Raw genomic sequence first — 14,303 nt, forward strand, 5'->3', positions numbered from 1 at the left:
TTCATTGTTGGACAGTTGTGTATTTTTGGTTCTGGCACCGGAGCAGCTGTATTAATCTAATTGGAGTGCCGGCTGCTGCTGGATCTATATATATATATATACATATTTTTTTTTTTTTTTATTTTTTTTTTCATATACCGCTCTTTTAACTTAGTTTTAGTAGTCTATTTTTTTTTTTGTCTTAGTATAGCTTCACCTACAGTCTGTTGATTTTTATGCTTTTTATATACTGTGTCCTAAATAACATGCTCATGTTAATTTTTAATGGAATATATTCTTTTATTGATTATTAGTACTGTAACGACACCATTGGTTGCTGATATCCCCATATCTGTTTACATTAGTAGTGCAATCCTATTCACATTATGACACACGATAGTGCCCCTTATTCAAGTTACGCCACTCAGAAGTCACCTATTCAGACAAGCTTATCAAATTCCAGCACCGCTCACATTACTTTCATAAGCTTTTCTATCCAATCATATCCCACTGTACAGTCCACACATATCCACCACATATTTTCTCTATCTTCACTTTCTCTTCCTCCTGCCCTTCATTCATCATTGCTGTGATGTGATATCATGCAGCGCACCAAGAACCTTTGCAATCTGGTGCTATGCAATAGATAGCACCAATCCTTGCGTATCAATGCCTATTTCCCCATAGATTGTAAGCTTGCGAGCAGGGCCTTCCTACCTCTATGACTGTTTATTACCCAGTTTTGCCTTATCATTGTGTCCAGTTGTAACGCACAACGGAATTTGCAGCACTATATATGAAACTGTTACTAAATAAATAATAAATTAACACACCACATAATGTTGCTGATTAGCATTACATTACACCATATTGCTCATTATTTAAATTACATCACACCATATTGCTACTTATTCACATTACACAACACCATATCGCTCCTTATTCCCATTACACCACCCCATAGTGCTCCTTATTAACAATACATTACACCGTATTGCTCCTTATTCACATTACACCACCCCATTGTTCTCCTTATTCACAGGACACCACACAGTATTCCTCCTTATTCACATTACACACACCATATCACTCCTTATTCTCATTATGTCACACCGCATTGCTCCTTATTCACATTACACTACCCCACATCGCACCTTGGGCCTAATTCAGAGTTGATCGCAGCAGCAAATATGTTAGCAGTTGGGCAAAACCATGTGCACTGCAGGGGGGGTAGATATAACATGTGCAGAGAGAGTTAGATTTGGGTGGGGTGTGTTCAAACTGAAATCTAAATTGCAGTGTAAAAATAAACCAGCCAGTATTTACCCTGCACAGAAACAAAATAACCCACCCAAATCTATCTCTCTCTGCAAATGTTATATCTGCCCCCCCCTCCCCCCCCCCCGCAGTGCACAAGGTTTTGCCCAACTGCTAACAATTTTTGCTGCTGCGAACAACTCTGAATTACCCCCTTGATGTTACACTGCACAGTAGTGCCCTTTATACATGTTATGCCACACAGTCGTACATCTTATAAACATAGTGCCACACAGTAGCGCCCCATATACACAGAATGCCATCCCATTTATACATAGATAATGCCCCTTTACACATAGTAATGTCCCTTACATATAGTAATGTGCCAGCATGTCCGGGTTCCTCTGACGTTTGAGGAGAGCATGATGTCGGAGGACCCTGGACACGACATCGTAGATACATGCGAGCATTGGGTGACTAAAGTTATGCTATAAAAGGTAAGACTTTTGTATATAATGTATGTTCCTTATGAAACATTTTGAATAAAAAATGTAAACGTTGAATTTGTAAGTTAGGGGACCCTCTTGTTACTAATTGGAGTTACAATGATAAATATACACACATGTACACTTTTAAATAAATGTACAAGTTCAGCATCTGTGTTTGCCCTCAATTACTTACAAAAAATTTGTGCACTGATGCTGTGCTCTTCGCTCGGGTCGCCCCTGAATCTTTACAGTGTGTGGGGCAGGAGGATGGTGGCCCACTTGCTGCAGTCAGACTGACTCCGCCAAGGCCCATGGGAGGAGGAGCTCCTGCTGGGCATGCTCAGCAGCACTCTTACAGGTCCGTCGGCCATGTTTGTTAGGTGCTACCAGCAGCCCCTCTTCCCCCGAGTCACCAGTAGCGCCGCATGCCGGCTCAGCAGACAGACTACAGTACACCCACTCCAGCATTACCACTGGCAGCTCAGCTCAGATGTGTTGACTATAGGGTGCCCTACGGACCACCAGTGTTAGCTGAGCCGGCCGCTAGACATAGGCAGATGCCCTAGGCAATTGCCTAGTTTGCCTATGCCTAGGGCCAAATTTGTTATCTCTTGTTAATGCAAGTCTTTGTCTATAAAATAATGTATTTTTGTCTCATCCAGTGTCGATATAAGATTTTCATTTGAAGAGCAACCACTTTCAATATATGATTACCAACAAAGTTTATGTGATTTCACTCCTTACTGGATTATTTGTGATCATAGCTAAATGTAGGCTATGATGTATTTAGAACAAAAAAATAGTCTTACTGATCCTGATCTATTGTGTTATTAGCAACATTTACAAATGTAAAGGATTTGAAAGCATAGACCCTTGCTGAAAAATTATTTGCCATTAAGTATGTTTTGTGAAGCCATTATATTACATAACATGTTTTATACCCACTTTGGACATTTATTGCCATTAGGTCTTTTTGTAAGCCCACACTCTTCCCCATCCACGCCTCTATCCACGCCTGCATCCTCCTTCCCCCTCCATCCCTGTCATCCATTCCCGCCCTGTCCTTCTATATTTACCTTGTGGCAGGATCTCCTCTCGGCAGACGGCAGCTATCTTCAATTATTATATAGATTATTATATAGATGCTTTGTAAGCGTACAGAGCAATATGACAAATTCATTTACTGAGGTGTAGTAAAGTATTAATTCTCTTACGTCGCTGCTGGTGGACATTGGACAATGGGATTGCTGGTGTGCTTGTAGGAACTTGCACTTAAATTAAAACCTATCCCTTTTAAGCCTAAACTCTCCCCTCCGCAACTCCAAAGAGGCCAGAGCGGTTTAAGTGCTCGCTGAAGTTGGGCATACTCTGGAGGGGCTGTTGTTACAGACCTGCTTCCTAGTTTTCTTTTATTTGTAATTTTTTTTAATAGGGTGTGTTGTGGGTTCAAGCTTCGTATTCTCTGCCAATGGCTCCATGGGATCTGAACCTTGTCCTCTCATCTCTGAAGCAGGCTGCCTTGAATCTTTGGATTTGCCAGACCTTAAGTTATTTACTTGGAATCTAGTTTTCCTTATGACCATTGCCTCAGCTCTGCAGATCTCTGTGTTGGGAGCTTTGTTTTGCAGGCATCCTTTTTTTATATTCCGTGATGATAGGGCGGTTTCTCTGGCCAGTCCTTACATTCCAGCCGAAGGTTTTTTTGGCTTTCCACTTGAACCAGGACGTTGTCTTTCTGGTGTTTCCTTCATCGGTGACTTCTCCGGACTGGGGTGATCTGGCTTTGTTGGATGTTGTCCAGGCCTTGCGGATCTATTTAGAAAGAACTTCCTCTGTCCGCCACATTGATTTGCTCCAGTGCTTTGCGAACCTCAAAAACGTAGTTGGCCTGCTACAAAGCAGACCGTTTTGCATTCTGTCTGCTCAGTCATCTCTTAGGGCTATTCTATTGAGAGGCGACCTGCTCTGGACAGGGTGTCAGCGCATTCTAGTAGGGTGGTGGCAATATCATAAACTGTATAAATGTCTAAAACCAATCCAGCCTCCATCACTTCGTCCAGCCCCCCCATCTCCCATACTTACCCCAGTGGCAGGCCCTCCTCCCTATAGCCTGTCCTATCCCCGTTGCAGTAGGAGCCATTGGCGTACATGCCCAGGCTTCCACTGCGCATGCATTAAGGAGATGGGACAGACCCTTTGTAATTATTTTAGGGAATTAAATATAACATGGCATTGTATTTATGAATTTAAATGGAATATTTACTGAGCTTCTAAAATAACCCGGAGTATGACAAGAGCTTTCATTAATGGGCAGTAAGGTTAGATTTTGACACAGTTTGATGCATTTTAATTCTAATGTTTCATACATTTCTAAGTTCTTTCCCTACTTACATGCCTGCGCATAAAATACATGATATAAAATATAACTTGTCGTTTTGATATTTGTTTATTCAAAATATCTATGTGAATCATAATAGCTCAAAACAGGACTGTATATTTTTTTGTAACAGACATACAAGATTAAATACAAATTGAAAATAGTTATATGTTTATTTCCCACAGGTTTTTTCAACATTGGCATTTCGTGTAGCAATGCCTAGAGAAGCCATTTTGTTTGCTGATGTGCATCATAATTTTTGCCGGCTCATGAAATCGGTGGAAGAGAATCCAAACATCTTGCAGAACTGCATGCGAAGAGGTTAGTGGAGATGATATGTCTATCATAACGGTTTAGCTTCATGTATTTAAATAGTTACCTGTTATCTTAAGATCCTTCTTCGTGCAGATCAAGGAGCTTATTTAGAGTTGGACACATTTGCGCTCTGAACTTAAGCAGAATAAGCATGCCCACTGGGATTTTTGTCCAGATGCGTCCATTGCCCAAGGTGTATGTCAAACATACAAGTCTGCATACTAATGCCTAACAATAGCATAGAGATGCAACGTGACAGTGTTAATAGTATAAGTGATATTAGCCTACAGTATTTGTATGCAATTTAAAATTATAATTAAAGTGCCATATAGGTGCATTGCTCTGTTAGGGGTGCATGTGCCCCAGATGGCATTTTGCTGTGTCTGTTCCTCTCCTGTAGCAGCTACACAGCACTTTCCAGGAAGCAACTGCCTGTCAGGCAGGTCTTGCCAAGGCTCCTGCTGTCTATGAAGAGGAGGAGGCGGGCCCATGCTCATGCAGACAGGGGAGACTACGGTGCATGTGCCCCAGGTGACCGAAGGGGTAGGGTGAGAAGAAGGGCATCAGCAGAAGATGTGGAGTTGCAGTTGCCTATGCTGCAGTGCCAGAGAGCAGTGGGTTCGTTGGGAAACTTTTTTTTTACCAAAAGTGCAACTTAGTCGCAATGGGACACAGCTAGAATTCATTAAGAGACTGTGCTGATTAATTTGATATGCAACACTTGTATATCTAAGTCTGTATACGTAGCGCGACGGAATATGGGATGGAAAAAAGCTGTGACCGCTGCATCGTAGCAGTTCATATAAAGATTCAGAGACTCAGTCGCACATAAATATATGTGTTGCTTATCAAATTGATCAGCAAAGTCTCCTGATGTGTCCTAGTCGCATCCAATTGCAACTAAAACGCATTAGATGTCCAACACTAGCAATGTCTACCAGGACCTGGCCTTTGCAATAAATATAACTAAGAGAGATAACTGGAAAGTTGCGTCCACATCTGATTTTGTTACAGTTATGTGAGCACAGCCTTACTATATTCTGTTTATGGCAAGACATCATGGCAGCTATTAACGGACATAGCAATAATCCAAAGTGAGAAGCGTGATGTGAAAAAACAGAACTGCAAGACAACTAGTGGTGTAGTTACTAAAAAGAGACAAATAGAGGTTAGCAAGCAAGAGAGATCCCGTACAGCCAGTGGTGCTATCAGACCAACACAGATTCACTGAGTAAAGAGAGAAGAAATGTATACATAGCCCAATAGATTTGCTATTATGGATAAAATCAATTAAAAGCTATTGAACCAACCTGTTGGAATCACATAAGGCTGATGCAGAAGTAGATGTTAAGCAGTAACAGCTACATTTTGTGGCAGCCGCTACTGTGATATTATGCTAATGCTGCAGCTGATGGGCTGTCTATTGAGATGCCCACTGGCTGCAGCGCTAATATGACATGGTGCGCACCATCAAGCGGACTTCAACCACACCATTGAACCTCTGAGCAACCCTATGTTCCCCGGAATATCCAACGGTATTTGGCTGCTGGTGTGATAGTCTTAAAACGTAGTCACTGACATCGGAACATTCCCGACACCCACTGACTTCAGCCACACCTGTCTCCGCCCATGCAGTTCTGTTCTGAACATAATTAGTAGCTTGAAAAACATACACTGACAAGTCTATGTAGACAGCTAATGATACAAAAACAAAGTGTTACTCTTGTAACTGTGATAACTACAAACATGTTTATACAGAAAGAATGCAATAGAGATCATGATATTTAACTGCAAATAAAGGTAAAAGACAGGTGACACTAACAGCGTGTCACCTGTCTTTCTCTATCGTCCTAAGTGGATGCTGGGGTTCCTGAAAGGACCATGGGGAATAGCGGCTCCGCAGGAGACAGGGCACAAAAAAGTAAAGCTTTACTAGGTCAGGTGGTGTGCACTGGCTCCTCCCCCTATGACCCTCCTCCAGACTCCTGTTAGATTTTGTGCCCGAACGAGAAGGGTGCAATCTAGGTGGCTCTCCTAAAGAGCTGCTTAGAGAAAGTTTAGTTTAGGTTTTTTTCTTTACAGTGAGTCCTGCTGGCAACAGGATCACTGCAACGTGGGACTTAGGGGGAAAGTAGTAAACTCACCTGCATGCAGAGTGGATTTGCTGCTTGGCTACTGGACACCATTAGCTCCAGAGGGATCGAACACAGGCCCAGCCGTGGAGTCCGGTCCCGGAGCCGCGCCGCCGACCCCCTTGCAGATGCTGAAGCGTGAAGAGGTCCGGAAACCGGCGGCTGAAGACTCCTCAGTCTTCATAAGGTAGCGCACAGCACTGCAGCTGTGCGCCATTTTCCTCTCAGCACACTTCACTGGGCAGTCACTGAGGGTGCAGAGCGCTGGGGGGGGGCGCTCTGAGAGGCAAATATAAACCTTATACAAGGCTAAAAATACCTCACATATAGCCCATAGGGGCTATATGGAGATATTTAACCCCTGCCTGACTGGAAAAATAGCGGGAGAAGAACCCGCCGAAAAAGGGGCGGGGCCTATCTCCTCAGCACACGGCGCCATTTTCTGTCACAGCTCCGCTGGTCAGAACGGCTCCCAGGTCTCTCCCCTGCACTGCACTACAGAAACAGGGTAAAACAGAGAGGGGGGGCACATTAATGGCTATATATATATATATTAAAGCAGCTATAAGGGAGCACTTAATATAAGGATATCCCTTGTATATATAGCGCTTTGTGGTGTGTGCTGGCAGACTCTCCCTCTGTCTCCCCAAAAGGGCTAGTGGGTCCTGTCTTCATTAGAGCATTCCCTGTGAGTTTGCGGTGTGTGTCGGTACGTGGTGTCGACATGTATGAGGACGATATTGGTGTGGAGGCGGAGCAATTGCCAAATATGCAGATGTCACCCCCCAGGGGGTCGACACCAGAATGGATGCCTTTATTTGTGGAATTACGTGATGGTTTATCTTCCCTTAAACAGTCAGTTGAGGACATGAGGCGGCCGGACAATCAATTAATGCCTGTCCAGGCGCCTCAAACACCGTCAGGGGCTGTAAAACGCCCTTTGCCTCAGTCGGTCGACACAGACCCAGACACGGGCACTGATTCCAGTGACGACGGTAGAAATTCAAACGTATTTTCCAGTAGGGCCACACGTTATATGATTTTGGCAATGAAGGAGACGTTACATTTAGCTGATACTACAGATACCGTAAAACAGGGTATTATGTATGGTGTGAAAAAACTACAAACAGTTTTTCCTGAATCAGAAGAATTAAATGACGTGTGTGATGAAGCGTGGGTTGCTCCTGATAAAAAGTTGATAATTTCAAAAAAGTTATTGGCATTATACCCTTTCCCGCCAGAGGTTAGGGCGCGCTGGGAAACACCCCCTAAGGTGGACAAGGCGCTCACACGCTTATCCAAACAAGTGGCGTTACCCTCTCCTGAGACGGCCGCACTTAAGGATCCATCAGATAGAAAGATGGAAGTTATTCAAAAGAATATATACACACATGCAGGTGTTATACTACGACCAGCTATAGCAACTGCCTGGATGTGCAGTGCTGGAGTAGTTTGGTCAGAATCCCTGATTGAAAATATTGATACCCTAGATAGGGACAATGTTTTACTGTCGTTAGAACAAATAAAGGATGCATTTATCTATATGCGTGATGCACAGAGGGATATTTGCACACTGGCATCTCGGGTGAGTGCTATGTCCATTTCAGCCAGAAGAGCCTTATGGACACGACAGTGGACAGGCGATGCGGATTCAAAACGTCACATGGAGGTTTTGCCGTATAAAGGGGAGGAGTTATTTGGAGTTGGTCTATCAGACTTGGTGGCCACGGCTACTGCCGGGAAATCCACTTTTTTACCTCAAGTCACTCCCCAACAGAGAAAGGCACCGACCTTTCAACCGCAGCCTTTTCGCTCCTACAAAAATAAGAGAGCAAAGGGCTTGTCGTACCTGCCACGAGGCAGAGGAAGAGGGAAGAGACACCAACAGGCAGCTCCTTCCCAGGAACAGAAGCCCTCCCCGGCTCCTGCAAAAACCTCAGCATGACGCTGGGGCCTCTCAAGCGGACTCGGGGACAGTGGGGGGCCGTCTCAAAAATTACAGCGCGCAGTGGGCTCACTCGCAGGTAGACCCCTGGATCCTGCAGATAATATCTCAGGGGTACAGGTTGGAATTAGAGACGGATCCTCCTCATCGTTTCCTGAAGTCTGCCTTACCAACCGTCTCTTCCGAAAGGGAGAGGGTGTTGGAAGCCATTCACAAGCTGTACGCTCAGCAGGTGATAGTCAAAGTACCCCTATTACAACAAGGAAAGGGGTATTATTCCACTCTATTTGTGGTACCGAAGCCGGATGGCTCGGTAAGGCCTATTCTAAATCTGAAGTCCTTGAACCTCTACAAGGGGTACCTCAGGTTCATTGTTCAAAACTGTCACTATCAGTTTCAGACGCTGCCGTTCGGATTGTCCACGGCGCCTCGGGTCTTTACCAAGGTAATGGCCGAGATGATGATTCTTCTTCGAAGAAAAGGCGTATTAGTTATCCCATACTTGGACGATCTCCTAATAAGGGCAAGGTCCAGAGAACAGCTGGAGACAGCTTTAGCACTATCTCAAGAGGTGATAAGACAACACGGGTGGATTCTGAATATTCCAAAATCCCATTTAATCCCGACAACTCGTCTGCTGTTCCTAGGAATGATTCTGGACACGGTTCAGAAAAAGGTTTTCCTTCCAGAGGAAAAAGCCAAGGAGTTATCCGATCTGGTCAGGAACCTCCTAAAACCAGGAAAAGTGTCAGTACATCAATGCACAAGAGTCCTGGGAAAAATGGTGGCTTCTTACGAAGCAATTCCATTCGGCAGATTCCATGCAAGAATATTCCAAAGGGATCTGTTGGACAAATGGTCAGGGTCGCATCTGCAGATGCACCTGCGAATAACCCTGTCACCAAAGACAAGGGTGTCACTTCTGTGGTGGTTGCAGAAGGCTCACCTATTAGAAGGCCGCAGATTCGGCATTCAGGATTGGATCCTGGTGACCACGGACGCCAGCCTGAGAGGCTGGGGAGCAGTCACACAAGGAAGAAACTTCCAGGGAGTATGGACGAGTCTGGAAAAGTCTCTTCACATAAACATTCTGGAACTAAGAGCAATCTACAATGCTCTAAGCCAGGCGGAACTTCTCCTGCAAGGAAAGCCGGTGTTGATTCAGTCGGACAACATCACGGCGGTCGCCCATGTAAACAGGCAGGGCGGCACAAGAAGCAGGAGTGCAATGGCAGAAGCTGCCAAGATTCTTCGCTGGGCGGAGAATCACGTGATAGCACTGTCAGCAGTGTTCATCCCGGGCGTGGACAACTGGGAAGCAGACTTCCTCAGCAGACACGATCTTCATCCGGGAGAGTGGGGTCTACATCCAGAAGTCTTCAACATGTTAATAGACCGTTGGGAAAGACCAATTGTAGACATGATGGCGTCTCGCCTCAACAAGAAACTGGACAAATATTGCGCCAGGTCAAGAGATCCACAGGCAATAGCTGTGGACGCACTGGTAACTCCTTGGGTGTACCAGTCAGTGTATGTGTTTCCTCCTCTGCCGCTCATACCAAAGGTATTGAAGATCATACGGCAAAGAAGAGTAAGAACAATACTAGTGGTTCCGGATTGGCCGAGAAGGACTTGGTATCCGGAACTTCAAGAGATGCTCACGGACGAACCGTGGCCTCTACCTCTGAGAAGGGACCTGCTACAGCAGGGTCCCTGTCTTTTTCAAGACTTACCGCGGCTGCGTTTGACGGCATGGCGGTTGAACGCCAGATCCTAAAAGGGAAAGGCATTCCAGAAGAAGTCATTCCTACCTTGATTAAGGCACGGAAGGAAGTCACCGTGAAACATTATCACCGCATTTGGCGAAAATATGTAGCGTGGTGCGAGGATCGGAGGGTTCCGACGGAGGAATTCCAACTGGGTCGTTTCCTACATTTCCTGCAATCAGGATTATCTATGGGTCTCAAATTGGGATCCATTAAGGTTCAAATTTCGGCCCTGTCAATATTCTTCCAAAAAGAATTGGCCTCTGTCCCTGAGGTCCAGACTTTTGTCAAGGGAGTACTGCATATACAGCCTCCTGTGGTGCCTCCGGTGGCACCGTGGGATCTAAATGTAGTTTTAGATTTCCTCAAATCCCATTGGTTTGAACCATTGAAAAAGGTGGATTTGAAATATCTCACATTGAAAGTGACTATGTTACTAGCCCTGGCCTCTGCCAGGAGAGTATCTGAATTGGCGGCTTTATCTTATAAAAGTCCTTATCTAATCTTCCATTCGGATAGGGCAGAACTGCGGACTCGTCCGCATTTTCTCCCTAAAGTGGTATCAGCATTTCATCTGAACCAACCTATTGTGGTGCCTGCGGCCACTAGCGACTTGGAGGACTCCAAGTTGTTGGACGTTGTCAGAGCCTTAAAAATATACATTGCAAGGACGGCTGGAGTCAGAAAATCTGACTCGCTGTTTATATTGTATGCACCCAACAAGTTGGGCGCACCTGCTTCTAAGCAGTCGATTGCTCGTTGGATTTGTAACACAATTCAACTTGCACATTCTGTGGCAGGCCTGCCACAGCCTAAAACTGTAAAAGCCCACTCCACAAGGAAGGTGGGCTCATCTTGGGCGGCTGCCCGAGGGGTCTCGGCATTACAACTCTGCCGAGCAGCTACGTGGTCGGGGGAGAACACGTTTGTAAAATTTTACAAATTTGATACCCTGGCAAAGGAGGACCTGGAGTTCTCTCATTCGGTGCTGCAGAGTCATCCGCACTCTCCCGCCCGTTTGGGAGCTTTGGTATAATCCCCATGGTCCTTTCAGGAACCCCAGCATCCACTTAGGACGATAGAGAAAATAAGAATTTACTTACCGATAATTCTATTTCTCGGAGTCCGTAGTGGATGCTGGGCGCCCATCCCAAGTGCGGATTATCTGCAATACTTGTACATAGTTATTGTTAACTAATTCGGGTTATTGTTAAGGAGCCATCTTTAAGAGGCCCTTTCTGTTGTCATACTGTTAACTGGGTTTAGATCACAAGTTGTACGGTGTGATTGGTGTGGCTGGTATGAGTCTTACCCGGGATTCAAAATGCCTCCCTTATTGTGTATGCTCGTCCGGGCACAGTACCTAACTGGAGTCTGGAGGAGGGTCATAGGGGGAGGAGCCAGTGCACACCACCTGACCTAGTAAAGCTTTACTTTTTTGTGCCCTGTCTCCTGCGGAGCCGCTATTCCCCATGGTCCTTTCAGGAACCCCAGCATCCACTACGGACTCCGAGAAATAGAATTATCGGTAAGTAAATTCTTATTTTCACTTTTATTTATGTAATCTCTCGCCTTCTTTAGTAATTGTCTCTTGACTTGTGAAAGCGTCACATTATTATATAATAAAGCAAATAAATAAACAAACTAAGGGCCTAATTCAGATCTGATCGCAGCAGCAAATTTGTTAGCAGATGGGCAAAACCAGGGTGGTCATTCCGAGTTGTTCGCTCGTTGCCGATTTTCGCTCTATTGCGATTAGTCGCTTACTGCGCATGCGCAAGGTACGCAGCGCGCATGCGCTTAGTTATTTTACTCAAAAGTTAGGTATTTTACTCACGGCATAACAAGGATTTTTCATCGTTCTGGTGATCGTACTGTGATTGACAGGAAGTGGGTGTTTCTGGGCAGAAACTGGCCGTTTTCTGGGCGTGTGCGAAAAAACGCTTGCGTTTCTGGGAAAAATGCGGGAGTGTCTGTAGAAACGGGGGAGTGTCTGGGCGAACGCTGGGTGTGTTTGTGACGTCAAACCAGGAACGAAACTGACTGAACTGATCGCAGTGTAGGAGTAAGTCTCGAGCTACTCAGAAACTGCTAAGAAATTTCTAATCGCAATTCTGCTAATCTTTCGTTCACAATTCTTCTAAGCTAAGATACACTCCCAGAGGGCGGCGGCTTAGCGTGTGCAATGCTGCTAAAAGCAGCTAGCGAGCGAACAACTCGGAATGAGGGCCCATGTACACTGCAGGGGGGCAGATATAACATGTGCAGAGAGAGTTAGATTTGGGTGGGGTGTGTTCAAATTGAAATCTAAATTGCATTGTAAAAATAAAGCAGCCAGTATTTACCCTGCACAGAATCAAAATAACCCACCCAAATCTAACTCTCTCTGCACATGTTATTCTGTATCTAACCCCCCCCCCCCCCCCCCCCCCCTGCAGTGCACATGCGGGGTAATTCCAAGTTGATCGCAGCAGGATTTTTGTTAGCAATTGGGCAAAGCCATGTGCACTGCAGGGGAGGCAGATATAACATGTGCAGAGAGAGTTAGATTTGGGTGTGGTGTGTTCAATCTGCAATCTAATTTGCAGTGTAAAAATAAAGCAGCCAGTATTTATCCTGCACAAAAATAAAATAACCCACCCAAATCCAGCTCTTTCTGCACATGTTATATCTGCCTCCCCTGCAGTGCACATGGTTTTGCCCAATTGCTATCAAAAATCCTGCTGCGATCAACTTGGAATTGCCCTCATGGTTTTGCCCATCTGCTAATACATTTGCTGCTATGATCAGGTCTGAATTAAGCCCTAAGTGTATTGAAATTTCTTACAATGTATTGTATGGTAACAAATATAATTATATGATTAAAAAATAATAATAATTCTCACAGCGTACCAATGGAGGATAATGTTTTGGATTTAAAATAGTTGTTGGTGGTAGCACACCAAACTATTCAGATTAATGTCAAATATCCAAGTATAATAAAGAAGAATTGAATAAGAAGGTATTAAATTTTAATTTTATAAATTAAAAACTCAATAATAAATCGGTCAGAGGTGTCTGTTGCACAGAAACATATTTGAATCACAGCAGTTCTGTAGTTTAGAAGAATGAAAAATCTTCTAAGACTCCGTTAGTTCCTGCATTTAAAAACTATAACATTCTGCCTAATTCATGTTTGTACGCAATGGTTGATGTTCATGCAATGGGGCGATTATCAGCATATTGCACATGTCCTGTTATTGCAATATGCATGCATCAAGGTGCCGCTGCAATCTCGCTCACTATGAGGATTTCATGAAGCAGTGATTGACAGGAAGTGACAGTTTGGAGGAGTTAACGGGAAGAGCTATGAAAACACAGGCACGTCTTGGCCATTTTTGGAGCGTTTATCTGCCATTGGCACCTGCTGCGTCCCTACTGCTGTGTCCAGTCTGTGTAGCCATAGACCATCCCTTACCCTTGATGTTCCTTGTTTTTGCATATATGCTGTGAATGTGTTCTTAATTACAAATGAGTTTGCGATGACTCCAGTGGGCAACTCTTTTCATTTCTGGCTGGCAATCTCTTGCTAACATTAGCAGTTCCGTAGCCTAGAAAATCGCAATTTTTAAAATTCATTTTCACCATGACGGAAGTATCCCTGCATCCCATGCTGGCCAGTGCATGGGTGCTTAAGGCTGTCGAAGAATGGATTATACAAATTGTATATGGTATCCAATCTAAGGGTCCCACTTAAGTCCTCCCACTGGCCACCCAGGTCACGGAGGCCTTGTCATATGTTACCAGTGATTTACTGGATTCTGTTTCCCTACAGGCTCACATCTCTGCTCTGTGTGTGAGCGAAAGGGCCTCTTAGCGTCCATATTTCACCTTCCATGCTTTTTGGCTTTCCTCCAGGACAGTTTGTCTAAAGGCCTCCGCCTCTCCACTTTTAAGGGACAAGTCTCTGCATTGTCTGTTCTTTTTCAGCGAAGGGTGGCTAAACTTCCGGATGTTCGCTGTTTTCTTCAGGGTGTTTTGCGGATACAGCCGCCATATGCACCT

At 44.7% G+C, this 14,303-nt stretch overlaps 1 protein-coding gene across 8 annotated transcripts in view; it reads left to right on the top strand.

The window, feature by feature from the left end:
• LOC135027842 (uncharacterized) overlaps positions 1-14,303 on the top strand; it is a 1,366,020-nt gene that overhangs the window by 331,840 nt on the left and 1,019,877 nt on the right. For all 8 annotated transcript variants that reach the window (XR_010224289.1, XM_063953746.1, XM_063953745.1 and 5 more), the window contains exon 33: positions 4,287-4,422. Coding sequence is in view for 7 of the 8 variants with exons in the window: in XM_063953746.1 (XP_063809816.1) it covers positions 4,287-4,422 (136 nt within the window). In the remaining variant the exon portion in view is untranslated. The remainder of the gene's footprint in view (positions 1-4,286; positions 4,423-14,303) is intronic.

This window comes from Pseudophryne corroboree, chromosome 2 (assembly GCF_028390025.1).
Source record: "Pseudophryne corroboree isolate aPseCor3 chromosome 2, aPseCor3.hap2, whole genome shotgun sequence".
In the NCBI taxonomy this organism is placed as follows: Eukaryota; Metazoa; Chordata; class Amphibia; order Anura; family Myobatrachidae; genus Pseudophryne; species Pseudophryne corroboree.